General features: G+C 35.5%; 1 protein-coding gene across 15 annotated transcripts in view; it reads left to right on the top strand.

Moving 5' to 3' along the window:
- The window catches only part of LMNTD1 (lamin tail domain containing 1), a 511,366-nt gene that overhangs the window by 408,023 nt on the left and 76,138 nt on the right, over positions 1–27,205 (top strand). For 10 of the 15 annotated variants that reach the window (XM_042946096.1, XM_042946097.1, XM_042946095.1 and 7 more), the window contains 5 exons: positions 8,838–9,024; positions 9,565–9,684; positions 11,368–11,582; positions 12,156–12,327; positions 20,949–21,111. In XM_042946096.1, coding sequence (XP_042802030.1) covers positions 8,838–9,024; positions 9,565–9,684; positions 11,368–11,582; positions 12,156–12,327; positions 20,949–21,038 — 784 coding nt within the window. In that variant the 3' untranslated portion in view covers positions 21,039–21,111. The remainder of the gene's footprint in view (positions 1–8,837; positions 9,025–9,564; positions 9,685–11,367; positions 11,583–12,155; positions 12,328–20,948; positions 21,112–27,205) is intronic. The other 5 variants (XM_042946102.1, XM_042946101.1, XM_042946104.1 and 2 more) reach the window with 2 other exon arrangements.

Raw genomic sequence — 27,205 nt, 5'->3', positions numbered from 1 at the left:
TGTTTTCTGTTTCATTGATTTCTTTTCTGATATGTATTTACTGTCTTCTGCTTTCTTTAGGTTTCATTTCCTTCTTTTTCTAGTTTCTCAAGGTGGAATCTGAGATCATTAATTTGATACCTTTTCTAATATAAGCATTTAGTAAATTTCCCTTTTGTGGCATCCCACAAATTTGATAAGTTATATTTTCATTTATTTCAAAATACTTTCTAAGTTTCATTTAATTTCTTCTTTGATCTTTGTGGAATAAGAAGTATATTGTTGAGTTCCCAAATATTTTACAAATTTGCCAGTTCTAGTGATTTTCCAAATATGTCTTTGTTATCAATTTCTAATTAAATTCTATAATGGTCAAAGAACATACTTTCTATGATGTGAGTCCTTTCAAAGGTGTTGAGACTTGTTTTATAGCCAGGATATTGGTTATCCTGGTAAATGTTCTGGGCACACTTACAAATAATTTATATTCTGATGTTGTTGAGTAGAGTATTTTATAAATATTGATCAGGTCAAATTTAGTTGATGATGTTCAGTCTCCTGTCTTTCTATTGAGGTCTTATGCCCATTTTAATATCAGATTATTGGCTTTTTTGCTCTTGAGATGTATGAATTTCTTATATATTTTGGCTATTAACCCTTATCAAATATATGGTTTGCAAATATTTTTGCTCATTCTATGAGTTGTCTTTTCATTTTGTCAAGTATTTCCTTTACTATGCAGAAGCATTTTAGTTTGATGTAATCACACTTGTAAACATTTGTTTTTGTTGCCTGTGCTTTTGGTGTAATATTGAGAAGACTAATATCAAGACTATTTTTCCCTCTTTTTTTCTATGAGTTTTATGGTTTCAAATCTTATATTTAAGTCTTTATTCCATTTTGAGTTGACTTTTGTATATGCTATAACATAAGCATCCATTTTCATTCTTTTACCTGTAGATATCCAGTCTTCCATCACTCATTGAAGAAACAATCCTTTCTCCATTGTGTGGTTTGGGCACTCTTGTAGAAGATCAATTGATCTTAATTTTTATGTATTGGTTTGTTTGGGGGCTTTCTATTCTGTTCCATTGGCCTACACGTCTGTTTCTATACCAATACCATACTGTTTAATTACATTCATTTTATAATATAATTTGAGGTCAGGAAATGTGATATCTCTAGCTTTGTTCTTCTTGCTCAAGATTGTTTTGTCTATTTGAGGTCTTTTGTAGCTCTATATGAATTTTGAGATTGTTTTTCAACTTCTATGAAAAAGTCATTGGGATCTTGATAGAAATTGCATTTTACATTTAAAATTATTATCAAGAGATAAAAACTTACTATTTCCTGGGCTTTTAAGTGGCTCAGTCTGTTGAGCATCTGATTCTTGATTTTGGCTTAGGTCGTGATCCCACAGTTTGTGAATTCAAGCCCCACACTGGCCACATTGACAATGCAGAGCCTGTTTTGGGGAATCTCTCCCTCCCCTTGTCTCTCCCCTGTCTCTCCCCCTCCCCTGCTCAAGCTCATACTCTCGCTCTCTCTTTCTCTCTCTCTCTCTCTCTCTCTCAATGAATAAATAAATAAATAAATAAATAAATTTTAAAAAACCTTACTATTACCATTTTAATTGTTTTGTTTTTGCAGCTCTTTTGTTCTTGTCTTCCTCTCTTACTGTCTTGTTATTTGATAATTTTCTATAATGATTTTATTTAATTTTTTTCTCTTTTGTATATCTGGCATGGATTTTTTTGTGGTTATCAAAATACTTGTATAAATCTTCTTATAGTTTTAACTGTCTTTTTTAAAATTTGATAATTATGTAAGTTCAATTAAATACAAATATCTACACTTTTACCTCACACACATAGTTTGTGTTCTTGAAGTCAGAGTTGACTTTTTTAATAATGTGAATCCTTCACCAAATTTTCATGGTTATAGATACTCTTAATACTTTTATTCTTTTATATTTGGTTATGAGTAATTTGTATACCACCACTAGTGTCATATTATTTTGTATTTGAATATATATATATGGAATATGAATACATACATGTATATCTTTACCATCGAGATTTATACTTCCCTATACTTTCATGTTGCTGTTCAGTGTATTTTTTCAATTAAAAATTAAATTAAAGAATTCCCTTAATCATTTATTATAAGGGTTTAATGGTGACAAATTCCCTTCATTTTTGTTTATCTTGGAAAGGCTCTCTCTCCCTTTCACTTTTAAAGGATAGCTTTGCAAAGTGTAAAGTATATCTGTTTGGCAATTTTTTTCTTTCAGTACTTTGAATATACGATCCCACTTTCTCCTGGCCTACACAGTTTCTTTTGAGATATCTACTTATAATGTTATGGTGGTTTCCTTGTATGTGATTAATCTTTTTTTCTCTTGCTGATTTTGGGAGATTTGATTAGGATGTGCCTTGATGTAACTTTCTTCAGTAATTCTATCCGTGGATGTTGTTAAGTTTTCTTTGGATTGTAGATTTATAGACTCACAGTGTTAAAAGTGTAGAAAATTGTAAGCAATTATTCCATAAAATATTTTTCTGTCCTCTGTCTCTTCTCCTCTAGGGACTCCAATTACATGTCTACTAGGCCACGTGAAGTTATCCCACTGTTCACTGATGCTCTGTTCTTTTTTAGCCTGTGTGTGTGTGTGTGTTGTTTTGAATAACATCTATTGCTATGTCTTCAAATTCACTAATGTTTTAATCTGCAGTGGTTAATCTTGTTAATCCAATCTAGTGTATTTTTACTTCAGCCATGTCTCTATCACCATTCAATCTTTCCTCTAGTTTTTTGTATATACAGAATATAGTTACAAGAACTTTTCCTTTTCTGGTATTTCTGACATATTTGCCTATTCTGCATAAGTTTTGATTTGTTGATTTTTCTCCTTATTTTGGATTGTATTCTCCAATTTATTTACAGGCCTGGTAATTTTTACTAGATTCCAGAAATTGTCAGTTTTACTTTATTTGAATGCTGGAATATTTTTGTCTTTCTATAAATATTCTTGAACTTTGTTCTGGAATGAAATTAAGTTACTTGGAAATACTTTGAGCCTTTTGGGACTTGCTTTTAAAATTTGTTAGGTGGCAGCAGAGCAATGTCTAGTCTATGATTAATTAATCTTCACTATTGAGGCAAGACTCTTCTTGGTGTTCCACCCAATACCCCATGAACTGTGAGGGTTTTCAGTCTGGCTTATGGGAACAGACACTTTTCCTGATCCTGGAGGAGGTCTGAGTGCCATTTTCCCTAATGCTTTCAAGTGGTATTGTTATCCAGTCTTGGAGGTTTTACTCAAATGCATGTGCTAATCAAACCTCTGCTGAATACTTAAAGAGAATCTTCTGAAATTTTTCCAGAATTTTCTCTTTATGCACCAGTCTCCTCTCCGGTACTCTGCTTGTCACCTCTTGCCACCTTAGTCTCTCCAGGCTCTCAGCTCCATCTTCTCAAGTGAGAGAATCCACCAGGCAGTACCTGGCTCCACATCTCCATGACACAGCCTAGAAACTCTCTGAAGACAGTAATCTAGAAAAGTTTTAAAGCTCACCTCATTATTTTCTGTCTCTCGTGGATCACTATTCTTCAGTGAACAGTGTCCAATATCTTGGAAAACATCAGTTCATATAATTTCTTCTAGATTCTTAGTTGTTTCAGGTGAGAAGTCAAATACAGTTTCTGTTACTGAAACTCAGCTAGAAACAGAAGCCTCTTCTCAATTTGATTGTTTTCAGTAAAATATGCTGTTTATTTCCTGCTATCACTCATTATCTCTAAGGATGTTTAATATATTCCAGCAGGAGGAAAAAATAGTAGACAAACAAGAAACAAAATGAAGAAATTATTAGAATTTTCACTAGCTATGCGTGATCTTTCTTCCTACCTCTAAGACCATATATTAACTTCCAGGTCAGTTCTAGATGCCTCAGGAGTGACCAAACTACATTAAGAAGGCTACCTTCCCACTCATTCTCATTCTCTACACTTCCCTAGGCAGTTGTTCATTCTGTAAATCTAGAATCAGGATGGTAGGAAGCTGTGGGCCAAGATGGACGTCACCAAGATAATGATAACTACATGAATAGTTTTTGTCCAAAATAGCTTATAATGTTACAAATCTGAGGGCTTTTCTCTTGTAATAGCAATGAGCTGAATCAAACTCCCTGAGTCTTCCTAAGTTTGTCTTCTAAAAACTTATAGGTCTTGGGGCACCTGGGTGGCTCAGTTGGTTTAGCAGCCAACTTCGGCTCAGGTCATGATCTCATGGTTTGTGGGTTTGAGCCACCATTGGGCTATGTGCTGACAGCTCAGAGTCTGGAGCCTGCTTCCGTTCTGTGTCTCCCTCTCTCTCTCTCTCTCTGCCCCTCCCCTGCTTGTGCTCTCTCTCTAAAATAAATAAACATTTAAAAAATTTTTTAAAAACCTTATGAGGTCATAAATACTGTACCCCTTCATCAGACCTCCCACAGCTATAAACATAGGTGCCAATCTGTACAGAGAATTGTTAGGTAGGTGTCTATTGGAAGAACTGACACTCTAAGGTAATTTTAGCAAACTTTAGAGTTGTAGAAACCTTAATGTAGATAAGTAGCATGAAGCTATCAAAAAGAACCTAAGAACTAGATAAATCAGGGCTTAAATAATGGAAAGTGTTTGTTTTTTAAAAAGTTACATAGCCATATGTCTCTTCAATCTCTTTACTAATCAGTCCCATGCCAAGACTCCTGAAAGAATGATTGGTACATTTTACACTCTCAGCATATCATGACTTATAAGCAGAGGTCTGAAGTCACTTTTCTACTAAAGAAAAGTGGGAAGGCTTATTGTAAAAAGAAAAAGATAACTAGTAAAGGCTGTGTGATAGCAGTTTAACAGCCCTGCCTCTGTGAATTTCTATGTACTGTGTGAAGTATTTTCCTATAGCTTTTGGCCAAATATCAAAAGGCAGGGAAATGAAGTGATTAGCCCTGACAGGGGTGAAGTTGTTTTTTCCTTCAGACAAGCTAATTTATTCTATTTATGTGCATAAAATAAAAATTTAAGATCAATGAATAAACAGTTCACGTAAATAATGGAAGGTTTTTGAAAAGCAACTGTGCATATTCCATTATGTGTATGATAACAAAAGGATAACGGGACTATTCTAGGTTCTTATCTGTTTAAAAGCAAAACTCAAAATAGTGCTCATCTCCCATGCAAAAAAAACAAGTCTGAAAAACAAAAAGGCATCTTGTCAAGAAATTAAAGTATCTCACAGAGAATTCAGTGACAGTAGGATGAGGATGACATAGAGGAATTCTAGGCAAAGAAGAGTAAAATGTTATATCAACAATTTAGTAAGAACCATAACGGTAATGCAAAAGAAAAAACAGGTATGTAAATTACTCAAAAGTAAACCTCTGCAAAACAGCCATTCTCATATAATGCAATGGAAGTATGAAATTAGACCGCTATTTTTAAAGCAGTTTGGTAGTGCATATTGAGATTTCATGGATGTTTACATTCTCTGTTCTCACAATTCCTCTTCTAGGAGAGGAAACTCAGAGTGATAGTCTGACATTTTAAGCCATTTTCTCCTCAAAACAGTTGCTAATTTGAAACCAGCAGCTAAGAAGCTGAGAAGTTAATCATATATTGGCAGTCTCATAAGACTAGGTGAATAAATATTGAGATTCAGGGCCTGTCAAGAAGGAGGACCATTGATAAACAACCCAGGCTTTCAGGTGGAACCTCAAAGGGTCACCCAATAGTAAGAATTTACAAGGCATACAAAATGACAAAAGTTGACCAAAAACTAAGGTTAAAAATGGACATTAAAAACAGGCCTAGGTAGGGGCGCCTGGGTGGCTCAGTGGTTGAGCGTCCAACTTTAGCTCAGGTCATGATCTCATGGTCTATGAGTTCAAGCCCCATGTCAGGCTCTGTGCTGACAGCTCAGAGCCTGGAGCCTGCTTCAGATTCTGTGTCTCCCTCTCTCTCTGCCCTGCCCCCCCTCATGCTCTGTCTCTCTCCCTCTGTCAAAAATAAAAATAAACATTAAAAAAAACTTAGAAAAAAACAGGCCTAGGTAGTAAAGATATTATGGTTATCTGACAGGGATTTTAAAATAACAATGACTAAATATTCAAGGAATTAAATGACAAAATAAATATTTTATTAGTTTATTCTCTTATGAAATTATCAAAAAGAAATTCTAGAAGTAAAAATTCCAATAAGAGAAATTACTATTTCAGAAATAGTTGGGTTTAACAATATATTTGATGCAACACAAGAGAGAATTATTGCACTAAAGCATTCTCAGAAGAAAATACCCAGGCTGAATTGCAAAGATTTTAGAAGAACAGACACTAGCACACAATTATAAATAGAGAAAGATTTAAAACAAAATTGAACTACTTGTAACTGAAGTCCCTTAAGGGGAGGAAACACAGATTAAGACAAAACAGTATTGGTCAAAATCCAACATAGAAGTTTCCCAACCTAATGAAAGACATCAAGCCACAGATGCAAGAAGCACTGCCAACTCCCAGAAAGATAAAAGGCAGAAAAATAAAAACCCAAATCTCTGATTACATTGTAGAAAAACTTCTAAAACAGAAGACATAAGGAAAATCTTAGAGAAAAAAAAAGACACTTAAACAAAAGATTGGTAGTGGTTTATCATTAGAAAAACAGAAGACTTTGGCAACATTTCTAGCACACAATTTAAAAATTTATAAGAAGTGTATGTTAGTTTTCTATTGCTACCATAACAAATTATCACCAATATAGGAACTTAAAATTACATGAATAATACTTTTATTACTGCACAGTTCTTCTTCCAAAAATATGTGTATATATTTAAATGCTATTTTAGAAATACTATTAGCTCAATTATAAAAATGTAAAACAACCTTATAGAAGTGGAAAAAATAATATTAACAGGGAATTCACAGAACAAAACTGTGTGGCCAATAAATAGCTTACTCAACTTCTCTATAATCAGGGAAAACAAATTTTGTGCCCATGATATTGAAAATATTAAGAAATTTGAAAATTTCAAGTGTTAGTAGGGATGTGGGGAATAAGAAGAGTGACTACCAACACTTGCAAAGACAGTGAGTAAAGCATGCAATGGCATGAATTATCACAAGTCTTGTGGTAAATTTTAAGACTTCATGGTTACAGTTTAAGCAAAGCTAGGCGGTAGGGGGAAAAAAGAAATTATGTACAGCCTCGTTTCCATGCTATGAAGCTGGTGTTTTGTCTGGAAGTATATGGTAAGATATTGAAGGGTTTATCCTTGAACAAAGATTGCTCTGGAAGCAAAATGGAGACTAGTTAGGAGGGTACAATACTGGAGAAACCAGTTAGGACACTATTATAATATCATACAAAGGTGATGAGAGCCTCAACCACCAGGCTATATAGACTTTAAACAATTTGAATGTTTGCATCAAACCTCTTTGAGAATGCATTAGTTGAGTGAGACAGAAGAGCTAATGCTAACATTTATTGGGTACTCTTGGACACGGCAATCTCTCTCTAAACATGTCTGTAAAATGTCCTTGTCTGTAAAATGGGACTAAATAGTACTTGTCTCACTGGTACTTGTTGGAAGAATTACATGAAATATTAGTGTTCCTCAAATTGTTTACCATGACCTTCAGTAAGAAATGGGTAGCCTTATTGTGAGGATTAAATGAATATCTGAAAGTTCACAACGCCTTTCCCAAAATATCTGGGGACTTAATGTGTTTCAAAATTCAGAATTTGAGGGATTTGAGGAAAGTAATATGATGACCAGAACACATATTACATAACACCCCATCAGGGCTTAGAAAAGTATCCAAAATCAAACATTAATCTTTCCACAGCCAAACATAATTAATATTCACACAAACCACAAATGAAGGCTCTTAATAACCTCCCAAGAGTTTCAGGTCAGATTTTGCCACCAAAAGAATTCAGGTCAGATTTTTCCTCAAATGTATATTTTTGTCAAGTTTTTATTTAAATTCCAACTAATGGACATACAGTGCAGTATTAGTTTCAGGTATAGAATGTAGTGATTCATCACTTACATACAATACCCAGTGCTCATCACAGTATCAAATGTATTTTTTTTAAGTTTTGGGGTTTTTTAGGATTTTTTGGATTTTGGAATTGTGGATATGAAATTGCAGTTATAGATACAATCTTTACAAAGTACCCAGCACATAATAATTATTGGTTATTATTGCTGGCATTTCACTTTTAAAATGATGGCTATAACCCACAAATGGGATTTCGTGTGACCCACACTCTAAGAAATGCTAACATACAAATGTTTAGCCTGGTCCCTGGCACACACTAGGCTTTCAACACGTTGCAGGGAAAAATTACCATTTTATATTTGTATAATATTTTAAGTTTCAGTCATTCTTTTTAAGCATGTAGTTGCTATTCATCTTCACAGTAACTTTATCTGAAATAATCTGAATGGTTTAACTTTCCTCTTCATTTAGATGGTAGTTTCATGTCTCAGTGCTTTTATGATGAACAGAAGGAATGTAAATAATGATAAACACATCTTCCTATGGCATTTATACCTTGACACCTAAAGTGCTTTCTAACTTTTCTTTAATTACTTTATGTGAAAGAATTTTGTTGCATAGATAAACAAGCAGAACCAAGAGATCAAGCCATTTGTCTTAAGTTATAAAATACACTATTTCTACATAGACTGTGTCCAATAGACTATACAGCTATTTGAAAGTTGTACTTTCAAAGCATATTATTCAGTCCTTAAAATGAGCTAAAGACACGTTTCTTTAAAGTCGCCTTATAATCTTTGTGTTTTATTTTTTCAGTGCTCTTGGAGATATTAAAATAGCTGAAGTAAATGTCAAGGGTTTATTTGTGAAGCTCATTAACTCTTCCCTTGACAAAGAACTGGAGATTGGAGGCCATATTCTCCAGCAAAATGTGAATGGACAAACAGTCTCTTTGTACCGCTTCCTTCCAAATATCATAATGCAGTCCAATCGCACAGTAACAGTGAGTGCCAGATATAAATGCTGTGATGCTCTGAACTAGAATTGTACAGGAAAAACTCATCTACCCAGCCAGACTGGCTCAGCACCAGTTATTTCTTCATCATTTGATCTCTACGTAAAATGTGGTTTCTCGTTGTTGTTGGTTATTTGTGCCACTTTGTCCATCCCTGGATGTAAATTAACACCCGTAATTCAATTTCCATTGCTTTCCTCAATTTGGTGTACAATACCTTTTGTTTTTATGATTTCACTATTAAAATGAAATACTTAGGTTCCCAAAACTAAGCAAACATAATCCTTAAAAGCAAAGAGATTATTTGCTTAGAGAACAGGTAATTAGTTGATGCTGGAAGGTTTCCTTTCTTTTTTGTGCTTTAAGTCATGTACAGTAGCTTGGTTTACACAGCTGATATTATATATTATACAGTCATATTTTAAAACCTCATTGTTCAAAATGACACATTTCAATGACCCCCTGACATATACAAAACTATGTGAAGCTGCAATGGCATTTGTCATTAACAAACCATTTTTCTTATAGGTATGGGCAGCTGCATCTGAAGCAAAGCATCAGCCACCATCAGATTTTCTTTGGAGAGAACAAAAAATGTTTAAAACAAGCCCAGATTGTACAACAATTCTATGCAAACCTAATGGTGAAGTCAGTGTCTGATTCTCAACAATAGCTTTTAAAAGAATGCATAGCTCTCCTTAGGTTCCCCTTCTCCTCTTAGCTGACTCAACTATTTTCCATCCTTAAGAGCTCGGATAGAACCATCACCAACTGCAATAACATGTCAGGCAAATCAACAGCATCCTCTTCCCAGGACCAAAATGCCAAAGAGCTACTTACAAGTTGGCAAAAATAATTTTCATAGCCCATATTTATAAGAAGTTACTTCAAATTTTAGAATCAGGGATGGATTTTATTTATGATATTTAGGCCAAAGAGTGGAATAAGAAAGGAAAGTACTACATAGAGACCTTTTCTATTCACTTATTCATTTCTCAGTTATTTGTTGAGATTATTGTCCATTCCAATGGCTGTAGTAAGTGCTGAGAATATAACATAGAGTAGGATATGATATCTGCTCTTAAGATATTAATATTCTAATGAAAGAATCTATAGTCTAATTTGTAACAACTATACTTTAAATCAACTTCACCATAAATTAAGTGTATTAGTAATAATTTTAGGTAACTTATTCCCAGTATTTGACAATTTTATATTTTCACTCTACCTTTTCCTTAGCATAATAGTAGCATAAGTATATGCCCAAAAACACACTAATAAAGTTGAAAGCTTTCTTTGTTTACAACAAAAAAATTAATCTTTTTGCAAAAACATTATTTCAATTTTTCTTGAAAAATCTTTTTTTTTCTTACCCCCAGTCTAACTTACTATGTCATATAACTACTAATCCAGATAATATGTTAATTGGAATCTCTTTGATTGTCTTTCTTGCTACATTATACCTCATTCTTAGATTGTACTCTCTCTTTTGAGTAGACTTGCTAATTTATTAAGAGCCATTTAATGTCTTTCTGTAATAACAGCAGTTGTTAGATAGGGAGACCACTCATTAGCTGTAATTTTGAAGCATTTACTCACTTACCTTTAGATCTTTCAGCGGGCTAAAACTGAATTTTGTAATACTGCTAATGATTCTCATTGATGGGAAAAATAGGTGATATAATCTAAGTTATTTACTCAGCCTTGTAAAAAATCATTGGCAGATTATGATTAAGGCATTTCTGTTTCAGATTTTTCATCACATTTATCCACCCATTTATTTGTTCTGCAAACACATTTGGGGTTTCTACTTTGTGTGCACACTGTTCCCAGACACTGAGTGTTGAACGAGAGAGACCAGATCTCTGAGCTCCTGGAATGCCTATTTGAGTAAATTGTCCTTCCCTGAAATGAAATTAGTCTTTGTACTTACACTGCTCCTTTTACTCTGATTTGAACTACACAACTACTTACAACTGCTTTTTGCACAGTTCTTTATAGTTAATGAAATTTCGTAGCTTAACTGAACCTCACAACACCCTCATATAACAATTCCCTACCACCATCCTCCCCATTTCACATATGAGGACACAGTCCAAGATAATAAGCAACTAATCTGTCTGAGGTTATGCAGTTTGTAAGTTTTAGAATTGGAAACTAAGGCCAGGATGCCTTATTACATCCTCACTGTGTGTTTTATTAATTCACCAATAGTAAGTGAGTGGCATCAAATTGTTTGACTTTGAAATTTTACTGCAATAAGCCTATGACATTTAAAAAAAATCTATCCAACTCCATCGGTAGTTGACATTAATGAATCATTTTTGTTAGGCTGTCGCCTGGTACACTCCTATTCACTGGAAACAAGTGTGGGAGAAATTAGAGACTGACATTGAATTTGACAGATGCTCAATAGTAAGTCCGACGTCTCGAAGACACATATTTCATTGGCCAACAGCTATATCTACAACTAAAGAAAAACAAGACAAGTCTAATAAGGATACCTCAAAAAATCAGATGGAACAAGTTAGAGTTTTTCTTAAAAGGTAAAAGTTGTTTGGATTTTTTAAAAAAAAATTTTAACTGAACAAGTAGGAATGACTGGGTGACAAGTAGAGACATGATGAATAGGTAAATCAATAATGACAAAAAAAATCCTATTTCAAATAGAATGATAAAAACCATAATACTATTTGTGTTTTGTGAAAAACACAGAGAAAGCAGGGTTATAGTCATGGGACAGTAAAGGCTGGTGACTTCCGCTGGGCAATATCGAAACCCCTCCGGCCATTTCACTTCTTAGTGGCAATGCTGTTAGAGGCAAGGCTGTGGAGAGGTGAAGAGATGAAGTTATCACCATGTCTTTAGCAGTGCTTCAGTGGAGGGAATAGTGAATCATCTAGGAATTTCATCTTGGATCAAAAGTTGCCTTCTGGCTTAACGTGAAGAATTTGTTACACATGTGTGGGCAAATACTTCTGATGTGATAAAAGCACTGCCCACATGGTCTTAAAACATGGTCTTGAAACATGCTTTCACTTTAATTGAGGTTCATTGATAATGAACTATGATGATCCCTTTTTGGTTCACTTTGGACTTAATTTTTTTTTTTTTTACAGAGAAAAAGAAAACCCACCAACCCTTTTTCCTAATAGCAGTCCTTGGTGCCACAGTCCCAATGTCCCTGCACATCCCTACTGTCCTCTGATTGAACCTCACAATACCAGCATGGCTGGAAGCAGCTTAGATAGACAGCCTAGGCCTCAGTCCTCTGGGTCTGATCCAGCCCAGGTAAGGCAAAGTACTTATTCCACTGGAGAGTTAAGAGATGTGGGTGGGAGGAGGAAGAGAGAGGAGGAAGGAAGAGAGAGAAGGAGGGAAGGAGACCTGGTGAAAGGGGTTAAGTGATAAAATTCACTAAGTACTAAAAACTATTTGGGGCATTTGGATGGCTCAGTCAGCTGAGCATCTGACTCTAGGTTTTAGATCAGGTCATGATCTCATGGTTTGTGGGTTTGAGACCTACATAGGGCTCCACAGTGACAGCATGGAGCCTGGTTGGGATTCTCTCTCGCTCACTCTCTCTCTGCCCATTCCCCACTCACTCTCTCTGTTTCTCTCTCATAATAAACAAACTTAAACATAAATAAATAAATAAATAAATATTCATTTCTTCAAGTGTAGATGGCTCCTAAAGCAAGTATCATGAATCATTCACTTACATTTGCTTTAGCACAGTGTCTTCTACTGTTCTCAATATCTATTGAATAATGATTTGCTATAATGATTTGCAAACTTTTAATTAGTAGAGGGATGCTTTTTTAAATGAAATATTGGGCAAACTCAATATATAAAAGAATAATGTGGCCAGAAAGAGTACATAGGATACTTGAAGTTTGGTCAAAAGTACATTTTGTTTTTCATTAGGCAAGAAAAACTAGCCTTACAAAGTTATGCTATGCTTAAAGAAAAATTTATCTTTTTTTTATATTAAATATAATTTATTGTCAAATTGGTTTCCATACAACACCCAGTGCTCATCCCAACAGGTGCCCTCCTCAATGCCCATCACCCACTTTACCCTCTCCCCTACCCTCCATCAACCCTCAGTTTGTTCTCAGTATTTAAGAGTCTCTTATGGTTTGCCTCCTTCCCTCTCTGTAACTTTTTTCCCCCTCCCCTCCCCGCTGGTCTTCTATTAAGTTTCTCAGGATCCACATATGAGTGAAAACCTGTGGTATCTGTCTTTCTCTACCTGACTTATTTCACATAGCATAATACTCTCCAGTTCCATCCACGTTGCTACAAATGGCCAGATTTCATTCTTTCTCATTGCCAAGTAGTATTCCATTGTATATATAAACCACATCTTCTTTATCCATTCGTCAGTTGATGAACATTTAGGCTCTTTCCATAATTTGGCTATTGTTGAAAGTGCTGCTATAAACATCTTTTCCAAACGCATTCTAATATCAATACCAAATTCTTACTCTTTTTCAACAAGAAGTTTCTTATTTCAGTCCTCTTAAGTTGGGTTATCAACCCAGGATCTGTGAATGCATTTTGGGAAGTCCCTTAACTGCTACATCTGGTACACAAATGTGTGCCTATATGATGGTTTCTGGAGAAAGAGTCCATGAAGTTCATCAGGTGCCCCCAAATGTTTACAAGAATCTAATTAGAATGCAATTCCTGATCCTAAGCTGTGAAAGTCAGCTTCATACAGGTGCTATATGCTGCTCAAGCTATAATGATTTGCAAACTTTTAATTAGTAGAGGGATGCTTTTTTAAATGAAATATTGGGCAGACTCAATATATAAAATGTTACAAGGAAACCTGTCCAAATTGAAGAAAAGGTAGCAATTCCCACTGCCCACTATACCCTTCTTCCCTCCCATCTTCCCTGGCTTCTTCTCTCCTTCCCTGTGATCTTTGAGGTACCTTTCTGGATCATAGAATTCTATACCATAGTATGAAAACCACTGTGTGAGTATACTAACACATAATTGGAAGTAGTACCCCCAAAATAGTAACTTTTAGAAGTGGAATGATAAAAATTATGTAAATTCCTGAATATATTCAATTTCATAGAATTAATACCCTACATCTTTGTGCTTGACTTTCTTCATCCATCAAGTAAGAGATTTGGAAATTTAAAGAACTCTTTAGCAATAATTTATACATGTAATTTTTATGTATAATACACACAGACACACACTTTTAGTGCATTACAACTTAGATTTGAGATTCATAAGAAGAACACGAATTATGTTTTTCTCCAAATAATGATAGTAGACACTATTTTACCCATTCTAGACAACTTGTTTCTCAAAGAAATTTGGCTTCAAATTTTCTTTCTTTAATCTTTTTATTCAACTATAATTAACATAAATTTTATTGTATTTCAAGTGTACAATATTATTATTTAAATCTCTGTGCATCACTCAGTGCCCATCACGATTACTGTACTCATAATCCCCTTCACATATTTCATCCATCCCCCCACCCACCTCCTCTCTGGCGACCACCAGTTTGTTCTGTATATTTAAGAGTATGTTCATGAACAGACGTTACTCCAAAGAAGACATACATACAGATGGCCAATGTGAAAAAATACTCCATATCATCCATCATCAGGGTTATGCAAATCAAAACCACAATGAGATATCACCTCACACTTGGCAGAAGGACTAAACTTAAAAACTCAAGAAACAAGTGTTTTGAAGATGTGGAGAAAAAGGAACAAAACAAATGGACAAGAAGAAAAAACAGGCAAACCAAAACATAAACTCTTAACTATAGAAAACAAACAGATGGTTACCAGAGGAAAGGTGGGCAGGGAGATGGGTGAAATAGGTGAAGGGGGTTAAGAATACTCTTACCTTGATGAGCACTGAGTAATATATTGAACTGAAATTAACACTGTATGTTAACTACACTGGCATTCTAATAATTTTTTTAAAAAGAATATTTTAAAAGATCTATAAGAATTTAGATCTAAAACATCTAAAAAGATCTAAATCTTCTTTTAAAAGAATCTTTTGTCTCTTTTATTCCTTGTTCACATGTTTTGTTTCTTAAATTCCACATCTGAGTGAAATAATATGGTATTTGTCTTTCACTGACTGACTTATTTCACTTAGCATCATACCCTATAGATCCATCCATGTTGTTGCTCCAAATGGTCAGATTTTATTCATTTTTAAGGCTGATTCATATTCCATTGTATATATATACCATTTCTTCTTTATTCATTCACCTATACATGGACCCTTGGGTTGCTTCTAAATCTTGGCTACTGTAAATAATGCTACAATAAACATAAGGGCGCATATCTTTTTGAATTAGTGTTTTTGTTCTCTTTGGGTAAATATCCAGTAGTATTTTCACTATGGTGATCATATGGTAATTCTATTTTCAATTTTTTGAGGAAATTCTATACTATTTTTCACAGTGGCTGCACCAATTTGCATTCCTTCCAACAGTGCACAAGGGTTCCTTTTTCTCCACATCCTCACCAATGCTTGTTATTTCTTGTCTTTTTTTTATTTTAGCCATTCTGACAGGTGTGAGGTGATATTTCATTGTGGTTTTGACTTGCATTTCCCTGATAATTAGTGATGTTGAGTATCTTTTCATGTGTCTGTTGGCTACCTGTATATCTTCTTTGGAGAAATGTATATTCATGTCCTCTCTACATTTTTCAGTTGGGTTGTTTCTTTGGTATTCAATTGTATAAGTTATTTTTTTCAAGTTTTTATTTAAATTCCAAATAGTTCACATTCAGTGTAAGATTAGTTTTGAGTGTAGAATTTAGTGATTCATCACTTACTTACAAAACCCAGTGCTCATTCCAAGTGCCCTCCTTAATAACCATCACCCATTTAACCCATTCCCCCACCCATTTCCCCTCATTTGTTCTCTAAAGTTGAGTCTGTTTTCCAGTTTGCATCTCTTTATTTTCCCTATGTTCATCTGTTTTGTTTCTTAAATTCCACATAAGAATGAAATCATATGGTATTTGTCTTTCTCAGACTATTTCACTTAGCATAATACACTGTAGCTCCATCCACCACGTTTCAAAAGGCAAGATTTTATTATTTTTATGGCTAATATTCCTGTGTGTGTGGTTGGGGGGGCACGTCTTCTTTATCCATTCATCAGTTGATGGACACTGGGGCTCTTTCCATAATTTAGCTATTGTTGATAAAGCTGCTGTAAACATTGGGGTGCTTGTGTCCCTTCGAATCAATATTTTGGTAAATACTTAATAGTACAATTGCTGGATCATAGGGTAGTTCTATTTTTAACTTTGTGAGGAACCTCCATACTGTTCTTCAGAGTGACTGTACCAGTTTGCATTCCTACCAACAGTGAAAGAGGATTCCCCTTTCTCCACATCCTCACCACAGCTTTGTTTCCTGTGTTGTTAATTTTAGCCATTCTGACAGGTGTGAGGTGAAGTCTTATTGGAGTTTTGATTTGTATTTCCCTGATGATGAGTAATGTTAAGCATCTTTTCATGTGTCTGCTAGCCACCTGTGTGTCTCTTTTGGAAAAATGTCTATTCATGTCTTCTGCCAATTTTTAACTGGATTATTTGGTTTGGGGATGTTGAGTTTTATAAGTTCTTTATATATTTTGGATACTAACCCTTTATCAGATAAGTAAGATGTTAAAGTCCCCTAATATTATTATATTACTATTAATTACTTTCTTTATGCGTATGTTATTAGCTGCTTTATGTGTTTGGCTGCTCTCATGCTGGGTGCATAAATATTTACAATTATTATGTGTTCTTGTTAAATTGTTCCCTTTATGATTATATAGTGCCTTTCTTTGTCTTCTGTTGTAGTGTTTGTTTTAAAGGCTGTTTTGTCTGATGTGTATTGCTACCCCAGCTTTCTTTTCACCTCCATTTGCATGATAAATGCTTTTCAATCCCTTCACTTAAAAAACATTTTTTAACGTTTATTTTTGAGAGACAGAGATAGAGCACAAGCAGGGGAGGGGCAGAGAGAGAGGGAGACACAGAATCAGAGGCAGGCTTCCAGCTCTGAACCACCAGCACAAAGACCGATGTGGGGCTCAAACCCACGAACTGTGAGATCATGACCTGAGCCAAAGTTGGATGCTTAACCAACTGAGCCACGCACGTGCCCCTCAATCTCTTCACTTTTAATCTGCATGTGTCTTTAAGTCTGAAATGAGTCTCTTATAAGCAGCATATAGATGGGTATTGCTTTTTTATCCATTCCATCACCCTATGTCTTTTGACTGGAACATTTAGTCCATTTACATTCAAAATAATTAGTGATAGGTATGTGTATTTATTGCCATTATGTTACTTGTTTTATGGTTGTTTTGTAGTTCTCTGTTACTTTCTTCTCTTGCTCTCTTCTTTCACAGTTTGCTGGCTTTTTTTAAAGTTTATGTATTTATTTTGAGAGAGAGAGAGAGCACACATGAGTTGTGGAGGGGCAGAGAGAGAAGGAGAGAGAGAATCCTAAACTTTCAGCACAGAGCCTGTTGTGGGGCTTGAACCCATGAACCATGAGACCATGATCTGAGCTGAAAACAAGAATCAGATACTTAACTGACTGAGCCACCCAGGTGCCCCTGCTGGCTTTTTTAGTGATATGCTTGGATCCCTTTCTCCTCATTTTTTGCATATCTATGAATGATTTTTGATTTGTTATCACTATTAGGCTTATATATACCATCTTATGCATATATAGCAGTCTATATTAAGGTCACAGTCACTAAAGTCTCAACCCATTCTTTACTCCTCCTTCTCCCACATTTTAGGCATATGGTATTATATTTTACATCCTTTTATTTTGTTAATATCTTACCTGATTTTTATAGATACACTTAATTTTACTGCTTTTGTGCTTTCTACTTTTCTTACTCCTACTTACGGTCTTTCCTTTCCACTCAAACGTCCCCTTTAACATTTCTCGTTGGCCTGGTTTAGTGGTCATGTATTCCTTTAACTGTTGTTTGTATGGGAAACTCTTTAAGTATTTTTCTGTTATGTTAAGATGATAGCCTTCCTGGATAGAATATTCTTGGCTGTGGGTTTTTTTCATTCAGCACTTTGAACCTATCATGCCACTCCTTTCTAGCCTGCAAGGTCTCTGCTGAAAAGTCCACTGTTAGCCTTAAGGGCTTGTATGTAACTGTTTTCTTTTCTTTTTGGGCTTTTAATATTCTCTCTGTCTCACTACTTTTTGTCATTTTAATTACTATATGTCTTGGTGTGGACCTTCTTGGTTTGATTTTATTGGGGGCTCTCTGTTCCTCCTGAATCTGGATTTGTTTTTTTCCCCAAATTCAAGAAGTTTTCAGCTATTATTTTTCAAATTTTCTGCATTCATTTTCTTTTTTTTTGGATCCCTATAATGCAAATATTACTTTTGATGGTGTCACTGAGTTCGCTATGTCTATTTTCATTTTTTATTATTAGTTTTCTCTCCTGTTCAGCTTGATTGCTTTCCATTACTCTGTTTCCTAGGTCACTGATTCATTCTTCAGCTTCCTCTAGTCTATTGCTTATTCCATCTAGTGTAATTTTTAACTTTGGTTATTGAGTTTTTCATCTCTGATTGGTTCTTTTTTGTTTTCTCTTTCTTTGTTGAGGGTCTTACTGATGTTTTCTACTCTTTTCTTCAGTCTAGTGAGTATCTTTGTGACCATTACTTTAATTATCTAGCAGGCATATTACTTATCTCTGTTTTATTTAGCTCCCATGCTCTGATTTTGTCCTGTTCTTTCATTTGGGACCTATTCCTCTGTCCCCTCAGTTTGTCTAACTCTCTGTGTATGTTTCTATATGTTAAGAAGATCAGGTATGCCTCCTGCTCTTGAAAGTAGTGGCCTTATGAAGAAGATGTCCTTTGAAGACCTGCAGTGCAGTGTTCCCTGTTACCAGAACCTGGCACTTCAGGAGTGCCTGCTAGGTTGTGTGTGCCCTACTATTGTGGCTGACTCACATTTGCCTTCATTCCAGTTATTTGCAATGACTCTCTGCTGTTTGTGGTCAGTGTTTGGTCTCTGTATTGTTAGTGGGCCAGTCTGAGGCCACCCTTGGGCTTGAGTTGAGTCAGTTGTATGCCAGCACTTCAGTAGCACTGAACTGCAAAGCTTTCTTTTGTGTTGCCCACTAAGAAGCTTTTGCTGGTAGTCAGAACCTGTAGTCAGTCCTGATATTTGCCCCCAGACTACCAGACTACTGTGGGCTTCAGTTGGACTGGTTTCTATCATTATCTTCCCCTGTCCCAGGAGTTACTTTGCAGTGGTCCTGGCCCCTGCTGGGGCTCTTTGTACACTGCCAGGCTTGTGGCACCAGTTTGGATGGGCTCCAGCCAAGGGTATATTAGAGGAGATAGTCTACAGGAAAATGTGGGAGTAGACTGTGGTGCCTGCAAAGACCATCCTGGTCTGCTGTGGGAGGGGCCCTACAGCCACCTGGGAAAACTGCCAAGGTTCACCAGGTTGAAGGGGGCAGATCTGCAGAAGCTCACAGGGACCTGGCATGCAATATTAGTAGGGTTACCTCTGCTGTGGTAGGGGACCATTAGCCACTTTGGAGAACTCCTCCAGAGGCTGGGTGCAGGGGAAGGTCCATAGAAGAGCCCAGGAGTGAGGTATACTTTTAGTAATCTAGGTGGAGTGTGTTGGCACTGCACTGGTTCCCACAGGTGTCTGTATATCTAGGCTGGGGGACAGGGGAGGGAAATGGCACCCACCAGGTCTTTTGTTCTTGGAGTAGTCTCCCAAAGATCCCTACGTCTCTAGCACATACTCTGAGATTAGTAAATAAAATCTTCTTCTATATTTCAGGCATTTTTCAAACTGCTGCTTCTATACTATGTCTTAGCAGGGCTGTTTGCTGTGCTGTCCCTAAAAGAGCAGAGACTCCATCCTCCCAGCTCTCCCAGAGCTGAGTCACTGATTTTTAAAATTCCACTGATTGTTAGGCACCTGTGTTTTTCAAAGCCAAACGTTTGGCTCCCCATGTGGGTTCCCTGTGCCTGAGGTGCCTGGTATGGGGTCTGGTCCTCTCCCTGTCTCTATGCTGGTGGTATCCCTCCCTCCCTGGGACAATCCCATGGTTCCATTTGGCTCCCAACCATGTCTCCATCCTTCCTACCCTCTTTGATATGGCCTCTTCTTTACATTGAGCTGTGGAGAGTCTGTTCTGCCAGTCTTCAGGTGGTTTTCTTGGTTATTTGCACTCATGTGAGTGTTATCTAGGTGTATCCATGGGACATGGTGAACTTAGGATACTCCTACTCTGCTATCTTCTGCAGAAGTCCTATACTATTTTCTTATGTTATTAAATTGACTAGGTTCTCTGGTATATTATGGAAGAGTTCCAGTAAGCATGACCATCTTTGGCTTTTTTCTATTCTTGATAATAGTGTTTCTAAAGCAATAGCAGGATGTTTGCCAATTATCATTTGGTCTGCTGAGAATTTATTCCCATAGGAATTAGCAGAAACATAGGGGAGTGTTCTGCATGGAAACTGGATGGAAATCACAAGATGCACAGAAGGTCCAGTTAACGTAGTGGATTAACAGATTATTAAATGATTATATAAGATATGAAACTCATTTTCTCCCACTGAATGTTCACAACAAAGTAAAACACACACATACACACATACATACACACACACACACACACACACACACACACACACACTTGTATGAGGAAAGTATTCCTGATAACTATGGAGTTATGAGAGAGGGTTTCATCAAAGCCCCCTACCAGGAAAAAAAAGCGACAAATTGTGAATAGAATCTCCTTAAAAGTCCTTTCACCTGTCTTACAAGGGGTGTGGGGGCATCCACTGGCCCTTCACTTCAAATCTCTTTCCATAATCACTCTCATCTTCTCTTTTAGAAGCACAGTTCCTCCCATACCTTCAGAGATCACCACAACTTCTGTCAAAAGGCTGTCAAGATATCCTACCCTATCATAAGAGAAATCTGATGACAGATACTGAAATAATAAATTTTCATCTCATTATAAGTCCCATTAATATTCCCATTTCACAGCTAAAAAAGTAAGTGATAGAGCTAGAAAATTTCCCCTCTTTGAAATTTTTTTAATACTATAAAATATATAAAGTTGCAACACAGTCCTCTTCCTACTTAAAGTGAAAATATTAATATGTTGTCATATCTGCATCAGCTATTTTCTGTTTTAAAATAAATAAGTATTACTTATAAAGCAGAATCCCCCTGTAGTTCCTTCTGTGGTCCTTGTCTCCTCCACCTCTCCCTGAAGCAATATACATGAACTTGGGTGTTGGTGTTGGTGTTGGTGGTGGTGCTTGTATTGTGTTGTTGTTCACCTCAAATCTAACTTGAAATTCTGAAATTTTTCTACTATGAACTGTGGAAGCTCAAAAAACTTATCTGTTGCTACTAATATGTCTTCCAAACCTAGAATACATCATTCCTTCTACAAAGAATATGTATTAAAGACATGTTATCAACAAAATTAAACTATTTCTTTACCTTAATAGAAGAACTGAAGGGACACTGAACAAAAGAAAGAGGGAGAGAATATTGACATCTGGGTAAAGCCCATACCATAAACAATTTACTCAAAAATGGCTGAGTGCGTATAATAAATCATAGTGCTAAGCACCACAGACACAAAAATAAGGCACTCTCTTTCTGGGAAGAAAAACAAATAGTAAAGCAACAAACATAGTAAGGTAGTGACTTACAAATATTTTTGACCATAAACCACAGTAAGAAATATGGTTTACATCATTACTCAGTATACATATACACATGTACATGTGTAACTGACATAAAAGTTTCAAAAGGCAGTACTTAATTTTCTGAGTTGTTTGTATTTCCTACTGTATTCTATTTCATTTTTAAGTACCTGTCATGACCCTCTAAATTTACTTCATTACCAATAAATGGGACAGGATCTCTGTTCAAAAAACATTGTTTTAGAAACATTTATAAAGTGACATGAAAGCAATTGAAAAGGCAACTCAAAGGAGATAGTATTTGAACTATGATATTGAAAGAGGTATAGAAGCTATTCAAGTTTAAAAGAAAGTGGGCAAAGCATTCTGAATAAAAGAAATAGCATATTTTAAAAGCATATGGAGATAAAAATAAATTCTGTGTGTCTAGAGAACAGTGAGAAATTGCATCCAACTGAAATATATGTTGAGATGTTAGTCTGGAAAGTTTGGTGGGGACTATAAAAGTCTTTGCACACCATTATGTGAAAGAGTTTGGACTGTATCAGATAGCTAGGAGGAGACACTGATGGTTTATAAGCAGGTGGCTCATATAGGTAGACCTATTTTTGAAAGAACTTTGAAAACTATATCAGAAATGATATGGAGTAGGAAAAATTTATACCTTCAGCCCAGCCCTCTATTCTGAACTCGATTCATGAGGCCAATTACCTATAATCTCCTGGATGCCCCATGAGTGTCTCATTCCCAACATTTACAAAATTTATCTCATCATCATCTCTCCCTTAAAGTTTGTCAATCCACTTTTTCCTCTTATCTCAGCAAATGCCATTCAGAACCCCAGGACCTGAGAATCTTTCTCTATTCCTTTTTTTCTCAACTCCCACCTATAATTAACCACAGAATCTTGTTTATTTATCTTAAATAACCTCTTCACTTTTCCTGCTTAAATATTTTCATTTTCTCTCCCAACATCCTCATGATGAAGTTCAAACTCATGAAATTACATAAGTATCTTGTAGCCTGACCCAGCCTATCTCAACATTCATCTTGCACTCTGTGCTTCAGCCAGCTTGAAGTTCCTTCAGTTCCTCCAGCATACCATAACTACCCCTAGGCCTTCACAAGTTCTGTCACTCCTCTCTTCACCTGGATAAATATTCTCCATTCTCAACATTTCCACTTATATGTAATTACCTCCAAAAAGCCCATCTTCTGGCCTCCACCAAATTAGTTTTATGTTCCTTATATGTATTCTCTTAGCATCCTATACTTCCCCTATCATACAAAGCCCTTATAGCACTCTACTATAAATTCTCTTTATCGCTGGACTATAAACTCTAAAAGGATAGAAATAACTTTTACACTGCTTACCTTCTTGTCCCCTGCACTAAGCTTAGTGCATGACCCATAATAGTTGTTTAATACATGTTTTCTGAAGGACAGACAGAAATGGAGACCTGAAAGTTTTTAAGCAAGCATCTCATAGATTTAGATATATATTTTAAAGAAAATTTTAGAAGCAATGCTGAAAATGTTGTGTTGTAGAAAATATTCCGAAAACTAGAAAGGAAAGAATTGGGGGAAGAAATGAAAGGAAAGAAAAACAAACCAGATTATAAAAAGAAATTAGGAAAAAGTAGGTCTAATAAAGTTGTAATTTGAGTTCCACAGGAAAAGAAGTGAAAGATTGGGGCAGAAGTAATATATAAATAAATAATGAAAAAAATTGTCAAAAATTGATGAAAGACACCAAGTCACAGAATTATGAAAAATAAATCCCAAGCAGCACAAATCCAAAGGGAACACCAATGTATATTATAATAAAACTTCAGAAAAGCAAATAACAGAAGTTAGAAGATGATGGAATGATATTGTCAACGTGTTATATACTAAAAGAACTACTAACCTAGAGTTCTATACCTAGCAAAAGTATACTTCAGAAAGTGAAGGTAAAATAAAGGCATTTTCAGGTAAACAAAACTAAGAGAATTCATCGACAGCAAATCCAAGGTCAGGAAATACTGATAGAAGTACTTCAAGAAGAAAGCAAGGATGTACAGAGATGAAGGACAAAATGAAGAAAAATGGAAAGAGTCAAAGATGGATAAACATAAATGAATATGCACTATACAAAACAATACAAATTGTCTTGTAGGGGTTAAAATGTATATAGAATTTAAATACATGACAACTGTATTAGTTTTCTAGGGCTACTGTAACAAAGTACCACAAACTTAGAGGCTTAAAACAACAGAAATATATTCTCTCACAATTCTAGAGACCAGAAGTCTGAAATCACAGTGTTCATAAAGGCTCTGGAGGATTATCTTTCCTTCCCTCTTCTTAGTTGGCAATCCTTGGTGGTCCTTGGCTTGTAGATGGCTTGTAGATGGCTTTTTAATGGCCTTCTCTCCTAAGTACCTGTGTCCATATTTCTCTCTTCTTATGAGGGCACCAGTTATTGGGTTACGGTCCCCCCTAATCTAGTATGACTTCATCTTAGTTAACTACATTTGCAAGTACCCTATTTCCAAATAAGGTCACATACACAGGTTCCTGGGGTTAGGACTTCAACATATATTTTGGGGGGACACAATTTAATCTATAACAACAGCAATAATACATAATTTGGGAGGGGAGTAAATGGAATTAAAGTACTCTAAATTACATGTTTTGTCCAGTAAGTTGTAAAAATTATAATTTATAGTAGTCTTTAGTAAATCAAGGATTCACGTTGTAATCTAGGATAGACACTAAAAGAATTATATAATAATGTCATGTTTATGGTCTGACATATGTCATAGTTTCATTATCATTCAGTCAAAATATATTCTAATTTCTAATGTGATATCTTCTTTGATATATGGATTATTTGGGGATAATACATCACAAATAAAGTGGGTTTATTTCAGAAATGCAGGGTTGGTTTGAGCTTTGAAAATTAATCAAGTCACCTTACATTTTAGAGATTAAAAAAAAATTTGATGTTTATTTTTGAGAGAGAGACAGATGAGTGGAAAAGGGGCAGAGAGAGAGTGGAAAAGGGGCAGAGAGAGAGGGAGACACAGAATGTGAAGCAGACCTCAGGCTCTGAGCTGTCAGCACAGAGCCCAATGTGGGGCTTGAGCCCACGAACCACAAGATCATGACCTGAGCTGAAGTTGGACGCCCAACGGATAAGCCACCCAGGTGCCCCATAACCTTATCATTTTAACAGAATAAAGAGGAAAATTATATAGCCATCTCAAAGATATAGAAAAAGCATTTGATAAAATTAAATAGCCACCCAGGAAGAAAGAACCTTAGAAAATTAGGACCAGAAAGAATTTTCTCAATCTGATAAATGTTATATATAAGAATCCTAAAGCAAATTGCCATAACTAATGGGGAAGATATGAAAGTTTTCTCTTTGAGATCCAGATAGACAAGAATTCTCTCTATGGCAGTTTCTGTTCAACATTACACTAGAAGTCTGGGTGCAATAAGGCAAAAAAATATATATTTGGATATACAAATATCCCATTACTTTATAATCTAACAATTCCATTCCCAGGAATTTTATATGCCTAACAAATATATACATAAGTATACAAAAAAAATACAATAACGATCATAGCAACTGCATTTGTTTTTTTAAAAAAATTGTAATACTTATTTGTTTTTGAGACAGAGAGAGACAGAGCATGAGTGGGGGAGGGCAGAGAGAGAGAGAGAGGGAGACATGGAATCCGAAGCAGGCTCCAGGCTCTGAGCTGTCAGCACAGAGCCTGACGTGGGACTCGAACTCACAAACCATGAGATCATGACCTGAGCCGAAGTCAGATGCTTAACTGACTGAGCCACCCAGGCACCCCATAGCAACTGCGTTTGTAACAGTCAGAAACTAAGAAGCAATCCAATTATTCATCAGTAATATAATGATCTATTAATTAATTATGATCTATTATTATGATCTATTAACTATCTATTAATTAATTATGATCTATTAATACAACCCCATAAACAATGAAAGTGGATGAACTACTGCCAATGAAATAACATCAGTGAACTTAATAAACATAATATTGAGCAAAAGATGCCAGACAAAAAGGAATACATGTTGTATGATTCCATTTATATAAAATTCAAAAACATACAAAATTAAACCATGGTGTTAAAGATCAGAATAATTATCTCTGGGAGGAGAGGAGTAGTACTTGGAGGCTACACAAACTGCTTCTAGAATACAAACGATGCTCCACTTCTTGATCTGAATAGTGTTTACATGTATCACTGTTTTCTCACTGTTTTCACCATGCTGTGCAGTTATGACTTGTGAACTTTTCTGCATGTTAATTATACTTAAATAAAAGTATGTTATACTTAGATAAAATACTTTTTTTAGAAACTTGATGACAACAATAAAGGAAAATTAGAAAGGAGAAGTAAGCAGAGTTAGTTACAGTAATGAGCACTGACATCTTATATCTTGACAAAGAAAGAAAGGAAATCTTAAAAAATAGATTGATGAACTCAAAATGAGTGTTAAGAAAGCTTATTTAAGGTAGGAGAAAAATAGTCTTACCTGAAATTAGTCTAGGCCTATCATTATATTGCAGCATGTAGGGATTTGATTTTAATATAATTCATCATAGCTTAGTCATGTCCAGGAATATCTCTGGCAGAGATGGCTAATTACTGCCCCTAAACCATCATTCCTTCAGATACACAATGCACAAGTCCAGGGAAACCTCAACACATGGCCACCAAGAATAAAGCCTATTCGTCTCAGCCTCTGCTGCAGTTAGATAGGACCATGTGTCTATATTCTGCATAATGGAATGTGAACAGAAATCATGTATGCAACATCTGGATTATGCCCTTGGAGTTGTACTTCTCTGTGTCTCCTGTGTACTGTGATAACAAGGGCTGCAGCTGCCATCTTTCAGGTCAGAGATGAAGCTGTGAGTTTGATGTTAGGATGGAAAAGCCACACTAAATGCCCTGGATCTGCATATCTCCAGGCTAAATGAGAGAGAAATAATTTTGTTTAAGCCCCTGTTAAGTTGGCCTACACCACATCACTACCATTTAATTTCACTTAAAAAGCTACTTGTTAAAAAAGAAAAAAGTCACAGCTAAAAGGATATTAAGACAATTAAGTACATTTAAATGTAGAATTAATATTAGATATTGACAAGTCATTGTTCTTCCCTTGTGTCATTAATTGTGTTCTTTTTGTTGTGGTTGTATTGGTTGTTCTTAGATTCATACAAAGATCTTAATTTTTCAATGGTTCTGTGATATAAGCATAGAGAGATCATGCAAAGTGGCAAAATATTAACTAGTGAAGCTGGGTGACAGATATACATATTTGGTTGTATTATGCTTTCATGTTTTCTTTGTTTCAAATTTTTCACAATAAAAATTTGAAAAAAATAAACAT

The sequence above is a fragment of the Panthera leo genome, chromosome B4, assembly GCF_018350215.1.
Source record: "Panthera leo isolate Ple1 chromosome B4, P.leo_Ple1_pat1.1, whole genome shotgun sequence".
Lineage (NCBI taxonomy): Eukaryota > Metazoa > Chordata > Mammalia > Carnivora > Felidae > Panthera > Panthera leo.
The sequence above is the reverse complement of the archived record's forward strand: the minus strand, read 5'-3'. Positions and strand labels throughout refer to the sequence as shown.